The sequence below is a fragment of the Manis javanica genome, chromosome 4 (genome assembly GCF_040802235.1).
Source record: "Manis javanica isolate MJ-LG chromosome 4, MJ_LKY, whole genome shotgun sequence".
In the NCBI taxonomy this organism is placed as follows: domain Eukaryota; kingdom Metazoa; phylum Chordata; class Mammalia; order Pholidota; family Manidae; genus Manis; species Manis javanica.
The window spans coordinates 64,595,599-64,613,707 of NC_133159.1; the positions used below are offsets into that span (position 1 = coordinate 64,595,599).

The 18,109-nt window shown below is 44.5% G+C and overlaps 1 protein-coding gene across 2 annotated transcripts in view; it reads left to right on the forward strand.

Moving 5' to 3' along the window:
* The window catches only part of AK5 (adenylate kinase 5), a 234,247-nt gene that overhangs the window by 196,381 nt on the left and 19,757 nt on the right, over positions 1 to 18,109 (forward strand). For both annotated transcript variants that reach the window (XM_073234163.1, XM_017679701.3), the window contains exons 11-12: positions 7,340 to 7,503; positions 9,451 to 9,567. In XM_073234163.1, coding sequence (XP_073090264.1) covers positions 7,340 to 7,503; positions 9,451 to 9,567 — 281 coding nt within the window. The remainder of the gene's footprint in view (positions 1 to 7,339; positions 7,504 to 9,450; positions 9,568 to 18,109) is intronic.

Below are 18,109 nucleotides of genomic sequence, written 5' to 3' on the forward strand. Positions count from 1 at the left end.
AGCAATTTAAATGTATTGCCTTATTGTGTTCTCACAATCAATAGACATTCTGATCATCCGTATTTTGTAATGAACAGGTGAACTCTCAGAGAGGATAAGTGACCTGACCAGAGTCGTCAAACCAGATAAAGTTCTGACATGTGAACCTGGAACTCAAGTCCTTTGGTCCAGTTGGTCCAGTGTTCCTTTTGTGGGAAAGGAATAAAATTGTCTCTCTTCGGGGACCACAAGGATCCTAGACATTGGCTCTGTTTAACAATTGCCTGTGACACTATGTGAAGTCCTTTGGGGATACTTATATACACAAAGCAGTTTCTACTCTCTGTGAGCTTCAGCCTGGCAAAGGAGGGAGAGAATGTGGGCAGACTCTGTGCCCTGGAAGCCAGGGGAGGAGAGGACTCCAGGATGTTTATCAGTGGTGGTGAATCCCACTAAAGAGTCAAAGATGATCAAGACTAGAAGAAGGTCACTGAATGATATGACAATTATACAATCACTATTGAACATTAAAAGATCAATTTCTGAGAATGATGAAGGTAGGAGGTAGCTTGCAAGAGGACAGGGAGTCAGTAAAAGAGGAGGGAATGAAAAAAGGCAGTTTCAGGCTACAGAAAAGAATGGGGAAGAGTATAAAGGTAACTAGAGGGTGCAGACAATGGTGGTAATATTTTCGTTTGGATTGGGGAGAACCAAGCACATTGTGACACAGAAGAGAGAAGACAGGGTGCTGAGAGGAATAACTTTCATATGGACAGGAAAAAGAGGATCAAGTTTCTGGAGCAGGAAGGAGGAAAGGATCCATTCATCATTCAATTGTTTATTCTTTCAGCCACTAATAAAGTGTTCACTGAGTTTCAGGCACTGTGTTTGGGCACCATGGTAAGAAAAGAAAATCCACATGCTGTGCTTGTAGATATCCGACTCTAATAGGGAAGACCGATTTTAAGTAAATGATAGATAGATAGATTGATAGATTTGATGGATGGATGGATATAGATAGACTAGATAGATAGATAGATAGATAGATAGATAGATAGATAGATAGATAGATAGATGATAGATAATAGATGATAGATAGATAGATAGATAGATAGATAGATAGATAGATAGATAGATAGATAGATAGATAGATAATTATATACTATGAACAGTGCTGCCAAAGAAAATGCCAACATTCTGCAAGAGCCAAAGCAGAGAAGTAGCCTTAAGCAGAATAGTTATGTAAAGTCTTCTAAATGGGAGAAAGGATGGTTGGAGGACAAAGGATGAAGACACATACATTTTGAAAATGTTGAGGAAAGAAAATAATCTTTACCTTCCTAGTGAATAGGAAGATTCAAAATGCTGTTAAGAGAGGAATAAGAATATGGTTGAGGATTTGAGAACAACCAGAAATACACGAGGATCCATCCATGCACATCCAATTTGGTATCAGCAAAAGAAAACATATCTGCCAAGAAGCATTAAAAGCTCCTAAGCAATTAGATAGCATGACCCAGTTGGCTCAGTTTTCTGACTTTCTCAAGAATTCTTACCAACCAAGAGTAGCCACAAATGAAGTACATGATGTGCTGGGCAGAGAGCATACTGGTGGTTCTCACAGCAGTCACAGTAGAATTCAGAGGGGGCACAGGATTCACAGTTACTAGAAAGGGCCTGGTATCCTGCTGACAAGGGAGGTAAGTAAAGCCCAAAGGGAATGGACCAACTCAGTGAGGTTATGATAAGGGCAGAGAACAAGTTGAGAATTGAGGTCAAGGGGAAAGAGAAAGGGAGAGGGCAATGTGATCAAAATGGGTGGAAAGACCAAGAGAAGGTGAACTCTCAGGTTCAGCCAGATCAAAAAGGCACTAAAATTTGGTTAGTGATGCAGGTAATTGCTGAAGAGGTTTAAAGACTTCTGAGGCTGGGGTGGGTTGGTAATTAAGGCCTGGCAAACCTTGTCAATGGCAAATAAAACCTAGAGAATGCTGTCCACTCTGCTTTGCCTTAGAGAATATAAACGTTATGAGTTCTCTAAACCAGATAATAATGTATTTGTACATATTCTCTCAAACATATATTTATATATACACACAGAGAAATTATATATATACATATATATGTACCTTATTGTATATCTTAATTACCTACAAGTGAGCTGAACATCTCCAAGTGACGGCCAGTCCCCATGCTTGTGGCTGGATTATGTTTGATTCGAACTTTGATTTGCTAGATGTCACCCTGCAGATGTAACTCAGGAAGAACTAGAGCGATGATGTCCCACTGTAAGGAGCATTTACCAGGTGCCACTTATTTGGCTAGGACAAGGGAACTTTTCACCAAGATTTGGGACAACGGGACAGACTTTAGCGACTTTTTAAATGCAGACCCCACTTCTTCAAGTTCCTCGGCAGCTGATCGGGTATGGGAGGTAAGGAGGAGGGAGAGCCACAGGCAGGTGAGGCAGGGGGTTGCTTCTTATTTCCCCCATTTTACAGATGAGGAAGTTAAGGCAGAGAAATTAAGAGACTTATCCAGAGCCACACAAGCACTAAGTGGCGGAGCCAGTGTTTCTTGCCAGCCCCACCTGCCCCTCCCAGTCCTTCACACTCCTGCCCGGCCTGCCGTGCTCTGCAGGACGCGTTCCTGCTTCTGCTCACATTGCTGAAGATGCCAAGCTCAACCTTACTCCCCTCTTTTCCACATTTCCCCTGTGATAACAAAGGTATTATGCGTGCTCATCAACTCCCCTTCTCCTGCCTGGACTGGGGGTCCGCCCAGTGCCTCTGCAGGGGCATCTGCAGCCTGGCTCAGAACCCACTCCCACCACTTGGCACCTGCTTCACCTGCTGTCCTCCCTTCACACTGTGAATTCCCCACGGGGAGAGACAGGCTTCTGAGTCTTTTTACTCCCAGTGCTTAACACAGGGTCTGACCTGTGTCCGCCGCCCAGCAGACATTTGTCAAATGAGGCGTTGTATTAATAGGCCTCATGCTTAACTCCGGTTGCATCCTACAGTTAACGAGATACAATAAAATTCCATCAAAGGACATTATAACCTGCTCTATGCCGTTCTTACTTTAAATATTTTAAAATAAAAGAACAATCAAAATTTACCTACATGCATTTGTGTAGATTTGGGTTCAGTTAATTATCTACTTGACATCTTATATGCATGGGCTTTCTTTCTGAGCCCAGAATAGAACACAGCAGCTTCGCCGGTTCTTTCTTTTTGTCCTGAGGCCAAGCACCGTGACCCTGCCATAGTGGCTTAGAAGCAGGTCTTGTCCTGCAGAGCGCAGCCAGTGAATCCGGGAGCTGTCTGCCACAAGAGGCTGACTCCACTAAGTAACCAACACGCTGGCTCAGGTGCGCGTGGCCAGGTGACAGCTTGGTCTGGTTCCACCTCAGAGAGCACCGGGGACCTCACTGCAGAGTTAGGATGCAGACCCGGGCCCCTGGGCTGGCCATTCTGCAGGCGCCTCCTTCGGGTCGGTGCTGTGGGAGGTGAGGGCGAGATACATACCGAGCTGAAAAGTGGGAAAGTGCAAGTTCACAGTATTTCCACCTTTCACTATATTAGCACCTTTGGCCTTACATGAAAAAAAAAATGTAATTCCATTGGAGGTTGAGGATAAAGATTTTTCACCTTTTTTTTTAAGTGTTGACAGACCCCTTCAAAATGGAATCTCATATTCCAGACTCGCTTTGTGAATCACACCACACAGTATTGTTTCTATATAGGTTTGCTGAGGGGCTTAAGCCTTGAGTAAAGAAAGACACACTAAAAATCAGTAAGATGACAGTAAATGTGACAGTGCCTCATCTGCTATCAGTCATCTTGTCACCAGAGAACACAGCCCACTCATTCTGATATGTGGCACCTCAAAAGATTTTTTTCTGTGTAACAAATTACCCTGGAGAGATATTAAGGCCCCACTGTTTTTTCTTTAAAAGTCATAAGTTAAAGCTTCGTAGACATGTAAGTGACAGTATATGAAAATTCATGTTTCTATTAGCAATTTTTGTGTCTTCACTGCACTGATAAAAATCACTTTGTTCTCCGGCTTGGAGCCCTGGGAAGAATCAAGGCATTGTGCAGAGTACTTAAAATTCCACCGTGCCGGCACCCTTTGGGCAAGAAATGCTAAGAATTTGCAGCTGTTGCTCCTACCAAATGTTTCTAGCTGGGGCAGCGGCTGCTGTTAACACACAGCTGTTGTTAATTTGAGCTGAAGATGTTTAATTCCCTTTGTGTTGAAATTTATTAAATAACATTTTAGAGGAGCAAAAACTATAATAGTCATATTAGTAACGATGCTAAAGGAAATAATTAGAACACAGCATTTTCTCCTTGTAAGTCAAATCTGAGAATATCTTTTCCACATGACTGGCTTCCAGCCATCCCAGGAAAAGAGCTCCCAGGTGAATCTGCCCACAGAAACCCTTGTGGCATCTGCAGGAGCTCGGCCCCTTCCTCTCCTCACTTACTGAGTGGCCTTCTCTTGTTCCCACACTCTCATTTCTATTATCTCAGGAGACAGGAGCCATAGTGCTCGGAGCAAAAATGGCATTAGCTGGCAATTGGCTGCTCCTTCTGCCGGCTCTGCCTTATTTTTGCTAGCCTCTGTAATTGTTGTTTTCCTCTTACATTTAGCCCACCCATGACAATACTGTGAGGGGTCTAAACCCTCCCCATTTGGCTTAGAGCAGCTGTATGGATGAGCAGAAGATAGAAAACATGGGCCTTTCCTTTATCTTCTGCCAAAGCAAAGGAGAGAGAATGAGAGGTCCTTCTACTAATGAGGGACAACTAATATTCTTCTCAAGAGGGAAGCTGTCAACGGTCCCCAAACAGGATTTTTGAATATGAAAAGGACAAGAAAAATTGCAGAGTTAAGGCATAAATCCTATCATACTAAAATGACAGTCATGATTTGCATTCGAGTGTTCAGTATCATTACAGCCAGAAAATCTTGATTCATCACACATTTATGGAGCACCTACTGTGTACAAAGTGCTGTGAGGGACCTGGGACCAAATGTAACACAGGCCAAGGGCACCCAGTGCTATTTAAATCACTCAATCTAGCAGAGGTGAGGGGGTGTCTTGCCAGCGTGTTTCAGTCCCAGACAAGTTCATTATGGATTCAGTGAGACTGAAAAAATAACAGTGGAATGTTCTTGGGATGAAAGGGTTTATACCCAACTTTATTCCCATGGCGGCAGGTCAACCACTAGAATCCTGTCCATTCAGAGCAAGTCTGCATGCAGCAAACCCGTCCCTGCCTCTGGGCCTCTCTGCCCCAACAGCCGTCTTAGTCTCCGTCCTTGGTGCTGCCACCACTCCAGCCTCAGCTCTCCTGTGGCCTTGCAACCCAGAGCCCTGGGAGGAGCTCTTTATATAGAGTCTGTGATAACATATTGCCCACACGTGTGTACTGAGCAAGCTGACCAGGGCCAGGTGAGAATCTGGCCATAGGAACCTTCATCTTCTCCACAGGCGGAGAAGTCTAATTCCTGGAAGAAGAGGCAAACGTTTCATCTAGGCCTAAGGGATGAGGAGGATCTTGATAGAGGAGGAAGGAGACCTTCCAGACTGAGGACCTCGGGAAGCAGAAGCACAATGGCCTTGAAAAATGTCTTGTTGAAGGGACAGTATATGATTGGATGTGACATTGTTGGACAAGGATAAGAAATGAAAAAAAAAAAAGTTTGGAGAGAGTAAATGAACTAGATTCTAGAAGCTGAACCGGCACTCTGAGGAGTTTGGATTTATTCTGTGGGGAATGGGAAGCCATTAAATGCTGTGGAGGTGGGAAGTGACATGCTTTTCAGGCAAATCATCCTGCTAGCAGTTCTGCTGGGCTCCACAGCCACACCTGGTTCCCCAGGCAGAGACGGAAAGGCTGCCGCATGCCGAGGGCAGGAGGGCCTGAACTGCAGCCAGGCAAAGCTGGCTCCTGCAGGGACGAGGAGGAAAATGCCTAGGAGCCGGCCTGCCTTCAGGTCCTGGACCTGCCACTTACTAGCTGTGCAGCCCCAAGCAGCTGCGTTAACCTGTCTGTTCCTCTGCTTTCCACCTATAAACTGGGTATAATAACTTAAGATTATTTTAAATTAACACACATAAAATTCCTAGAACAGTGAGTGACCTGTTCAGTAAGCTCTCAGCAAAGGTTAGGTATGATTTTCAGATATGAAATCTTACAACTTACCAACTAGTTGAACTTGCGGGGACAAGGTACTGTGTCATCAGCACTGCCTCTCTGGAAGCTGGAATAGTCCTCAAGAAAGGAAACAGACCACTGCAGTTGCCGCTGAGCAGGCCTCCTACACCCACTCTTTTCCCCCTACACTTTACTCTTTCCACAGCAGTCAGGGTGATTTCTTGAAAATGTTTATCAAGTGTGTTATTCCCTTTCCCAGGACCCCCGAGCACCCCCCACTACACATAGAATGAAGCCCAGAGTCCTTCCCGTGGCTCTGAACTCCAGCTACCTCTCCAGCACCATGTAATGGTCATCAAAGCAATGTGGCAGGAATTCAGAATTAATAATAACCAGGAAACAACAGACAAAAATCATATTGAGGGATAGTCAACAAACTAACTATTTATAACGTTCAAAAGCGCCAAGGAAACACAGAGGAGCTTGTCCCAAACAGAAGGAGACCAGAAAGTCATGACAACCAAAGGCCGTGCGTGATGCTGCCCTGGAGCTGCTGGCTTCAGCAGGTGTGGCGAGGCTGTTCACCTGCCATCCGGTGGGGTCTGCAGATGTAGCTGTGTAGGAGGATGTGCTTGGTTCCTTGTTTGGAGGAAGTGACACTAGTGTTGTATAGTGATTAGACACCGGATTGGCAACTTATTCTCAAATGTTTTAGAAAGTACTTTGTACTCTACTTACTTCTAACTCTTCTGTAGGTTCATGATGGTTTGAAAATGAGAACAATTTATTTCCAAAATTAACAACTAGCATATTCAGCACGCACTGTGCATCAGGCCCTGTGGGCAGTACTTTGCCCGTGAGCAGATTTAGTTCCCCAGGAAACGTCTCTCACGTGCATCTCAACGAGCACGGTTGTGCCCCTCTAGCAGCTGGACCCCTTCCCCGCTGGCCCACCTGTAATAACGGCTTGTGGTCTGCCTGTAACACCTGCCTGCCGTCCATGGATAGTAAGCTCTTTAAGGGTAAGGACTGCACCCCATTCCCCGTTGTACCCGCAGCTCCCAGTAAATCAAGTACTCTATGCACACATTGTGAGTGAAGCGCTGAGGCTTGCTCACCAGGTGACCACCGTCAAAACTGAGGCACCAGACTTGGGGTGGAAGTCTGATACGTGACTTCTTTTCTAGGTGGCCCAGGCTCTGGCAAAGGCACACAGTGTGGAAAGCTGGTGGAAAAATATGGATTTACACATCTCTCCACTGGAGAGCTCCTGCGTAATGAGCTGTCATCAGGATCTGAAAGAAGCAAAGTGATCAGGGACACCATGGCCCGCGGAGCCCTGGCGCCCGCAGTAAGTGCCCTGCTGCCTCCCGGGGCCGGGGAGATATTCTAGAGGGTTGCAGTTTGTGTGAGCTGCTGGAGCAAAGAAACCCGAAAGGACAACAGCAGGTTTTCTTTCTCTCAGATGTGACTGTCTAGAGGCAGGTGGTAGATCCACAGCAGAATCCCATCTGCCCGACCAGGTTGTCCAGGCCCAGGTTCCTCTGTCTTGTTGCTCTGCCAGCCCCTTGAATGTTATCTTATTTCATAGTTTCCTCCCAGATTGGTCCCCACTATAGAGTTAAACTCTTCAAAGCAAAGGTGAGTGTGGTTGCACCAGAATCTAGAATTAGAACCCTCTGGAAAATAAAAATAGCATTTGGTTTACTCTGAGAGGTGTGATGGCACTATCTTGACATTTGGTATCATCCTTGTGTGGTTTAAGATATCCCTTTTATGTATCTTTTTTCTTTGCAAGTCACCATCCATCTCTGAGAAGCCAAATGCCATGAAGATCAAAATATACACATCGCTGCCATGCCTCCGCACATGCTAGGCTCTGTACTTATGGCCTGTCCAATGCAATCCCTATCAGCTAACAGAGCTGTATGCTTCCTCCTAAAACAGCTGCAATTTATTTCCCACTTGGAAGCCAGAATGGTCCTCAAGAAAAAAAACAGACCATTGCAGTTGCCCCTGAGCAGGCTTCCTAGACCCACTCTTTTCCCTCTACACTTTACTTTTTTCACAGCAGCCAGAGTGATTTCTTGAAAACATTTATCAAGTTGTGTTATTCCCTTTCCCAGAACCTCCAGGAGCTCCCCACCACACTTAGAATGAAATCCAGAGTCCTTCCTACAGCTCTGAACTCCAGAGCCTCCTGCTTCCCGCCACTCTTGCCTTGCTCACTCCCACCCAGCCCCTGGCCCCCCATCATTCCTGCCGTAAGCCCGGCTGCTCCTGCTTCAGCGCCTTTGCATTGTTATTTCCTCAGCCTGATCTCTACCTGTGCACAGTTTGCTCCTTTACTTCATCCAGATCTCTGTGTAAACATCATAAATTATCAAAGAGGCCTCCCTGGCCACCCCATCAAAAATCACACCTTCAGCATTCTGTATCTCTCTGCCCTGCTTAAATGTAACTGTTCCAAGCAGTTCTCGCTATCTGATTATTTATTATACATTCATTTGCTTGTCTATTATCTGGCTTCCTCACTAGAATATAAACTTCATGAGGAGTTCATTCATTATTATCTGGGGATAATTTCTAACCCCCTTATGATGGCTGTGTCCTCCAGGCCCCTGCCAAAAGTCAGAGGATGCCAGGGAGCCAGAGAACAGAGAACTACCCCTATTTTGGCAGCTGGTTCTATTTTTCCTACATCTGTTTCCAAGCCACATGTATCTCTCCTCCCTTATTTTCCATAAGCACAGGTTAAATCAAAATCTGTAACAGAGAAAGTGATACGGCCAGAAAATGCTACTTCGTATCTACTGAAACTCTTCTCAGGTCAGGGGATGTCAAATTTTATAAAATATGTACTGGAAAAATATCAACAGTGAGGCACATTTTATACCATGTTTGGTCTTGTTTTAAACCGCCATTATGCCTAATTCATGGAGTGCTACCATATGAAATACAGCCACTGTATTTCATCTAGTCTAAGATGCCATTAGTTTGAGACACCCCAGTAAAATATAACTAATAAAAATATACCAGTAAGAAAAAAACACTAACAATTCAACTATGACCCAGCAGTGATTGTTAGATACCCACGAATTTTATAGACAATAAACTGGGGTTTGGGGGTCTGAGGAGTGAGCCTTTAAATTGATAAAGCACAGCATCTTGCTATCCGTTATGAACCTTATCCGAACTTTCCTCCCTCCCACAATGGGGTGACTAAGGGAGAGTTGTGGCAATTCTCACGTCTCTCTGCGGAAGAACTCAGATCCTGACCACTCTCCACCTGCTCCAGGGCATCGTTCTGGAGCTCCTGACGGAGGCCATGAGAGCCAACCTCGGCAGCACCAAGGGCTTCCTGATTGACGACTATCCTCGGGAAGTGAAGCAAGGGGAAGAGTTCAGACGTCGGGTGAGCTGCTGTTGTGGGGGTCATCCCAGAAGACAACTAGGGGGCATCACTGAGGTCGGAGGATAAAGTCAGAGTCCATACCTTTCCTAATTGTGTTAATCAAAACTTTGAAAACACATGCCAAAACTAACACAAATTGGCACATAAAAACAGAGGGTGGGGGGATGATGGTGATGAATTTGTGACTCAAGTAACTAAAATGTCCAGTAATGGTCCACACTTGGTTGGATCCATGTATTCAAATTTGTTCAACTGTCTTTCTCCATCTCTTGGATTCACTTTCCTTTGTGTTGGCCTCAGTTTCCTGGTTCAGGCTCCTGCTGCCCTAAGTGACCTCACATGGAAGTGTTTCTGTTTCCCAGTGGATCCAGCAGAAGATCCAGCGTTGTGTTTCATTATCCTGGGATTGACCTTCATTAACCTTAAAATTCATTGAATTAGGTCATCATTGAACCAGTCACCATGGCCAAAGGGAAGATGGGGGCATATGGTGAAATATCCAGCCTGGAGGGCCAGGGTAGGATGGGAAGGGAAGAGGGAGCATGGGCACTCATGAAGCACACAGGCTGAGAAAGGGAAAGGAAGTCACCTGGGGGAAAATAGGGCCGCCCTTAGAAGGAGGCAGGGGCACTGATGCTGGGCAGATGGAATCAAATATAGGCACCACTCGGCCCTACCATGTCCCACCCTCTCCTAGTGAAGACGGTGGGTCAGGGCCACTCACAGGGGAACAGCAGTAAGTGAAAACCTTCAGAGCTGTCATGTATTGGGCCTACTCTGGTCTGGGTCCTATATACACACTTTACATGTACTACACCTAACTTTACAAAGTCCAAGCAAGACAGAAACAATTTTCCCCATTTATTAAACAATGGCTCTAGAACCTGCAAGAACTAATATTTATGAGGCTATCTCTTTAGATGAGTTTTAAAACATTTTCATATATATTGTTTCATTTGATATCTGTTTAAGTAACCTTTGTAGATAAAGGAGTGATTTTCTTCATGTTAAAGGTGATGAGTTAAGCCCAGAGAGGTTACATAACTTGCCCCCAGTCACACAGCCATAGCTCGTAAATGACAACTAGTAAGTAACAGCTGCTAGTAGGACTAAGATTTTGGGGGCTCATGTCCATCCATTTCTAACACTGCCATGTTGGTTAAGGTGAATTACACTTGTGAGTCTGCCGGGGGTTTGACCTCCTGAGCCTCTGTTTTATTTAACTTCCTTAGATGGTATCTAAATATTTGAAGGACTGTTGCTTACCTTCCCCTACCTTTCCTGCTTGGAACTAGAGTCAAAGAAAAAAAATTTCCTGGACTAGTTGGTAAGGGTGGGTTCAGGGCTATCCCCCAGCCCCAGAGCCTCCATCAGCAGGGTGGGAGTGGCAGGAGAGATGGGTTTGTGTGCCAGAGCTTGTGATTGGTGGTGCCAGGCAGTTCCTGTCTAACTCATGAGCCAGACTTCTAATGAGGTTTTCCCACAAAACAAAACAGTTTAAGAACTCAAACTTCAATGTAAATCAGCTACTTTTTTTACAAAATAGAATTGGCAGGCTTATTCTACTTTCTTGTTAGTCATGGTAAAATATACATAACAATATTATCTCAACCAATTTTAAGTGTACAGTTCAATAGTGTCAGGAGTAGTCTCGTGGTGCAGCTAATCTCCAGCCCTCTTTCACCTTGCAAAACTGAAACTCTACATCCATGAACAACAACTCCCTATTTCCCCCTCCCCTCAGCCCCTGGCAAACCCCATTCTACTTCCTGTTTCTTTGAATCCCACTATTTTAGGTCCTTTGCATAAGTGGAATCAGACTGATTCGTCTTTTATGACTGTCTTGTTCCACTTAGCATAATGTCCTCAGTTCATTCATACTGTCGCATGTGTTATAGTTTCCTTCCTTCGAGGCTGAATAATATTTTGTTTATCCATTCATCCATGAATTGTTGGGCTGTTTCCACTTTTTGGCTATTGTGAATAATGCTGCTATGAATATGGACATACAAATATCTCTTCAAGACCCTGCTTTCAACTCTTATGGGTATATACACAGACATGAAATTATGGGATCATATAGTAATACTATTTTCAATTTTTTGAGGAGTCACCATACTATACATACACATACATGCTTCCAGTTATGCCACTACATCATTTTACATTCCAGTTTCTCCATATCTTCACTAAGACTTGTGGTTTTCTGGACTTTTTTTTTAATAGTAGCCATCCTAATGAGTATAAAATGATATCTTATCATGGTTTTGGTTTGCATCCCCTTCTGATAAATGATGTTGAGCATCTTTGCATGTTCCTGTTGACCATTTGTATTTTTTCTTTGAAGAAATGTCTGTTCAGGTCCTTTTGCCCCAAATTGGGTTGTTTGCTTTTTGTTGTTGTTGAATTGAGGGAGTTCTTTATATATTCTGGATATTAACCCCCTATCAGATATATGATTTTAATATTTTCTCCCATTCTGTGTGTTGCCTTTTCATTCTGTTGATTGTGTACTTTGATGCACAGTTTTTTTATCATGGTATCTACTTCTGCTTTTGTTTCTCATGCCTCTGACCTCATATTGAGTAAATCATTGCCAAATCCAGTGTCGTGAAGATTCCCCCTATTTTATTTAAGAGGTTTATAGTTTTTGCTCTTGCATTTAGCTCTTACCTAATTTTTGCATATGGTGTAAAATAAGAGTCCAATCTCATTCTTTTGCGTGTGGATATCTAGTTTCCCCAGTACCATTTGTTGGAAAGACTGTTTTTTCCCCATTGAATAGTCTTAGCACCTTGTCAAAAATCATTTGTCTATATATGCAAGAGTTGATTTCTGTGTATTCCATTGGTCTGTATAGCTGTCTTTATGCCTTTACCACACTGTTTTGATTACTAAGGCTATGTAACAAGTTTTTAAATCAGGAAATTTGAGACCTCCAACTTCATTCTTTTTCAAGATTGTTTTGGCTATCCTGGATCCCTTGAGATTCTATATGAATTTTAGGATGATTATTTCTATTTCTGAAAAAATTATGTCGTTGGGATTTTAATTGGGATTGCATTTTTTAAATATATAGATCACTTTAGGTAGTATATCTTAACAATATTAAGTCTTCCATGGATTGTTGTATATTTTTGTTTATTCTAGTCTTTTAGTCATTGTCCAAGCTGTGGATAAGCTCTTTGGGGATACATGCTGGGTAACTGAGGAATAGGGATGTGTTTCCTATGCCACCTCAAAATCAGGTGCAAGGCTAAGGTGTTTGGAGGGGAGAAGAAGGTGTGGCCAGGCCCCAGAGAGGCTCCCTGCCTACTGGAGACTGGCAGTTGTATAAACACATAGTTGAAATACAGTGGGAGATAATCCCTAACTGCTGCAGGGTCCAGGATGCTTACTGAGAGCCAGGCTTCTAGCTGGCAGCACCCTTCCAGGTGACTACACATTTACCTTGCCTGTAAACTTAAGGTCCACAGAGCCCTGGGGGTGCCTCTGGAGGGTCAAGCAGGTCATGTATTAGCTTGGAAGTGCTTGGGGAAAAAAAACGCTGTTATATATATATATACATACATATATATATATATATATTTTTTTTTTTTTTTAATTCTCAGAGGTAGTAGAATGCTCTTTGAAACCCCCAAATGGCCAAATGTGAGAAATAAGATGCATGGTAAAGATGAGTGTCTCTTTGTCAACTACTGTATGCAAACAACAACACAATTACAATCTTAATTGTCCTTCTGAGACTTTAAACTGGGTCTGAAGGCAAATCCCAGAATTCGAATTTAGGCCTATGGGGTTCCAAACTGTTTTGTACAATGACAGCACTATTAGCCTTCATGTAGGGCCTCCCAAGTAACATCTTCAAAGCACTTGTCTCATGTGGTTTGGAGTCAGAAAAGCTGGGTTTTCACCTCTGCCATATATAAGTGTGACTCTTGGCCAATCACTCAACATCAGATTCCTCCTCTGCAAAATGGAGATGATAATATCTCTACCAAAGCTATTTAGAGAGTTTTGTGAGCATCAAGTGATATAACATATATAAATGTGTTTTCTCAGTTATACAAGGCTCTAATATATTGTCTGGTTTAAGGTCACTCATGTTTTAATCACTCCTCATACAAACCTGCAAATCCCACTCGGTCACACCTTTCTCCTTTGCTTTTAGCCCAGTTAGGGTGAGTTTAGGGCTTTAGAAGGTCACTTGATATGCCCCTGGCTTGTGGGCATATATAAATTTAAATCAACCATGTGATCTTCCCTAAAGGAAAGCAAAACTTCCTCTCCCACTGTGGCCCCATTGAGACAGGTGTTAGAGTGTGGAGAAGAACCCTAACTAGAACTTAGGAGTGAGGAAGAGCCATCAGCATGGTGACTGGACAGTTTCAACCAATGCTAAAATTCATATAATGCCATTTAAAAAATTATACACATAGAGTCCATTTCATTACTGAACCAACAACCTTCAAGTGAAATGTCTACAAAAACAGTCTTTTACATACTGCTGGGAGGAGTTTGTAAAGATCAAGCATGATATTGATTTGTTCCTGATGCAGTACCTTTAGAAGATTCTAATATCAACTAGGCTTGTAAGCAAAAGAGCACATCCAGCCCTCCAATACAGGCTAGCTCTAAACCTGACCAGCAGAGCAAAGATACTGCGAACCCAGAATGAGCTGCTGCTCGTTCATTTATGTCCTGTGGGGACCCCATCATGTGTATAGCCCCCTCCCAATTAAAGCCCAGTAACTAATTTGAAATTTGGCAGACAAATGCACACATCTGATTTCTCCAGAGATTCAGAGTAATCAGTACGGTTGAGAGCATAGTGTTTCTTGTACACCCATCAGGCCTGCAACTCGGTTTGAAGCCCACTCAGGCCCGTGAATGGTTTTAAGCAGCCTATGGACATCTTCCCAAATTTTCTGTGCTGCAGAGGCCGATGTGCCTGATGCACAGGACCATCTGTGGCCTGAACAAAATCCAGTTCCATTGGTTAGGCTGACACTTTTGCATAACTACAGCAGAGTCCTCTGAGAAGTTGCTTGACTGCTATCTGCATATGACATTGCTAGAAATCAGACACAAACTAGTGTCCACAGCTTAGGGGTAAGTCTTTCTCTGCTGCCTTCCTATCTTCTGGTCCCAAGGCTGCTGTTTTCCCCTATTGATTTAATGATCTGAGCCCTCAGTACCCAACATGGTATATTGGGGAAAGGAAGCCGGGTCTCTGTGTGTGTGTGTGTGTGTGTGTGTGTGTGTGTGTGTGTGTGTGTGTGTGTGTGTATGAGTGTGTGATAGGGCAGACAGTATGCAAAGGAGTTGGTTGTCTGATCACCAGGCCTGTCTCCCACCCCAGCTGAGAACCTCTGGTTACAGTGACCTTGGTGTTAACAGGCCTGTGTTCAGAGCCTGGCTTTCTACCTCAGTGGCAAGTCTTTTAACTTTACACATCTCAGCTTCCTCTTCTATAAAATGTAGATTGAGAATAGCTACCTCCATGCTTGTTGGGAAGACTGGATGGAATCCTTGAGGGGTGCCTTACACACTGATAAGCCTGCATACAGTATTCTATAAATTTTTACAGTTTTTTTTTCAAAATTATGTGTGCTTTTTCCAGAAATAAAAATTGTACATACATGAAACAATATAGAAAAGTATAAAACAAATAACAGCTAACTGCCCAGAGATGACACTTACTAACATACCCCGTTTTCCTAGTAAAATGCACGCAGAATGATTTTTGCAGAATAATCATTGTTATTTTTCTGAACACTTAAAATGTTCCAGGAACTGAACTAACTGCTTTATATGTCATGGCACCATCTTTACAGTCCTATTCAGTAGATATTATTATCCCCAACTTGGAGATTATTACCATCTCAAGGAGGGGTGTGTGCCTGGCCTGATTCCTTAGTATGAAATTGAAACACTTTCCTGTATTAAGCCGAACTTTTACTCAGCAACAGCCAAACAATACGTATTAAGAGAAATAAAATGCATGAGCTTGCTCTTGAATTTTTCCTCCCAGGAGCCTCTTGGCTGAAATTCTGCCCTTAGCCTGAATATGCAGGTAATTGGATGTGTGAATGGTGGCATTATTATCCCTCTGCCTGACTCTCTTAACTATCTCATAGCACTTTTCATGTTCAGAATCAATGATTCTGTTTATAAATGTATTTTAATCTACAGGATGACCTCTTAGCAAAAAAATGTTATGAGTCTGGCCAGGGGACTTCCAGTTGCTGTGTTCTGTTGTTTGGAAGTGTGGGGTACCTCGGGGGCCACCTGGAGATTTTCCGCTCTCTTCCTCTGACTTCTGGTTGGTTGCAGAATGTTGAGCTGTATAATGGTGGCATGGGGGCAGCAGTTACAGCGGCCATGGCGGGTGGTATTATTATTATTAGGATTGTGTGCTCAGGAATATAGGACAGACCTGGATAACTCTCCTCAGTGAGGTTCCTTAAGGGGATATACCACAGGGGTGAGAGCAAATGGGAAATTGGCATGCTGCTTCCCTGTTAGCGGGGGACCCTTACTGCCTAGCGCAGTGAGAGGGTAAATATGCTGGAGTGTGTGACTTAAAGTGCGGGTGGGGCCTCTGCCTCTGAACCCAAACTGAACAACAGGGGCTCATACTGTTCAAAGGGATGACTGTCTTGCCAGGTCCACGTTAAATAACATTAGCTCACATTTATATAGTTCTTGAAGTGGGCCAGGGACCGGACAGTGGGGTCAGAGGAGGGCAGGGTAAACTCCTCCACCTGCTGGCATTTCCACAGCCAAGTCATTTTCACTAGCCAGCTGAGGCAGACATCCTCGTCCCAGTGGCTGCTCTCAGCTGGGGTGAGTGCTCCTCTCAGTTGGATCCCAAGAGGCAGCGAGAGGCAGTTTCAGCAAAATAAAAGGCCTCTGACCCCACCCACTTCCTTTCCCGCTATCCCGCCCTCCTCTCCTGGTGCCACATGACCCCCGGGTGTCTGGCCTGAGCCCCATTCTGAGCCCCATTCTGAAGGCTCTGGTGCCCTCCACTAGGGTGAAGTCACCAGGCTTTGGAGTCACACGCGGCTGGCTTAGGACCGCCCTGAGTAGTCTCCAGTAACCTTGGGTAAGTTAACCTCTTTGAGCCTCCATTCCCTCATCCTTCAAGTGGAGATGATCCTCCCCCATCAGGGGCACAAAAGGGTTGTGACTTCCTCAGCTGCCGACATGTTTCTCACGGTATCTTCACGCTCTTCCCCGGGCACTCTGACTGGGGGCGTCCCTGAGTACCTGCAGCCCGTGAAGGCCCAGGGCCACTGCGGCACGACTCCAGGTACAGCAGCAGGGTGACCTGGGGGCAGGGAGTCGTCCCCAGTCCCTGTGACTGATTCAGACAAGGGCAGAGCGTTCTGCTGTCCCACTCATGGGAACTTGGAGGCTCACCACAGTCCCATGAAGAAGAGGCAGAGCTGGGAACCAGACAGCTACTTCCAGGGTCTTTCTAAAGACATACATCAAGTGTTCTGAGAAATAATTAAGTGGTTTTTCATTCAAACATTTCAAACACATTCTAGGCATTAAAAACATCAGTGGCACAGGCCACTTCCAAATGGAATGATTGCTCAGTAGGTTTTCATGCAGGAAGGGCGTGCTGATTCAAGAGAGAGAGGTTGGGTCAAACCGCACAGGCTTAGCATGCAGCTATGGAGTGGCAGAGCAGCTTCCCAAGCTGTTATTTTGTGAAGAATCACCTGGAGATGTTCTGAAAATGCAGGCCGGTTCAGGAGGTCAGGGATGGTGCCTGAGACTGCGTGTCTAACAGGCTCCTAGCCGATGCCGGTGCTGCTGGCCTATGACCACCCTCTGAGAATCAGTGTGGAAGACAAATCCATCCTGAGCTTATTTAGTCCAGGGGGTCATTTACTGCAATCTCCTGCTCAGATACACATTATCAATGTTTGTACATGACTGAGTCTCTGAATTATCCTTCTTGTCCCCAAGAGTGGCCTGAAAACCCCCTCAATTAGTAAAAGCGCCAGCTCTTCTCATGCAGCCCCAACCAGAAAGTGCCACAGGGAGCCAAACTCTGTACCTGAGCCACAGGCTGCCTCCCAAGCTCGCCCTCTGCTGGGGGACAGGGGTCATTTCCTTCTAAACTTCTACCTAGCCTTTCTTGCTGCTCAAATGCTCATTTTTGTTTTCCAATGAATATAGGCAATAAAGTTGCATGATATAGTCCAGAGGTTTATCTCACTCTTCTAGGTCTTGGAGAAGTTTTCCATTCTGTTCCTTGAAGTACAGCCCTCAGAGGGGGTAGGTAAATGTTTGGTCAACACTTACTAGCAACCCACCATTCTGTGTGTTGCCTGAAAACCCTCCCCGACCCCAAGTTTGGTTCCATCCATCCCAGGCACTTCCCACAGCGGTGTGGCAAGCCTCCATTTACTACAGCCTGACTGTTGCAAGATCAGGAGGGAACAGCACTGCCTTTTGATCCAAGGTCGGGGTTGGTAGTGGAGGCAACAGAAACATCAAGAGTGAAAGAGTAAAAGTTTAA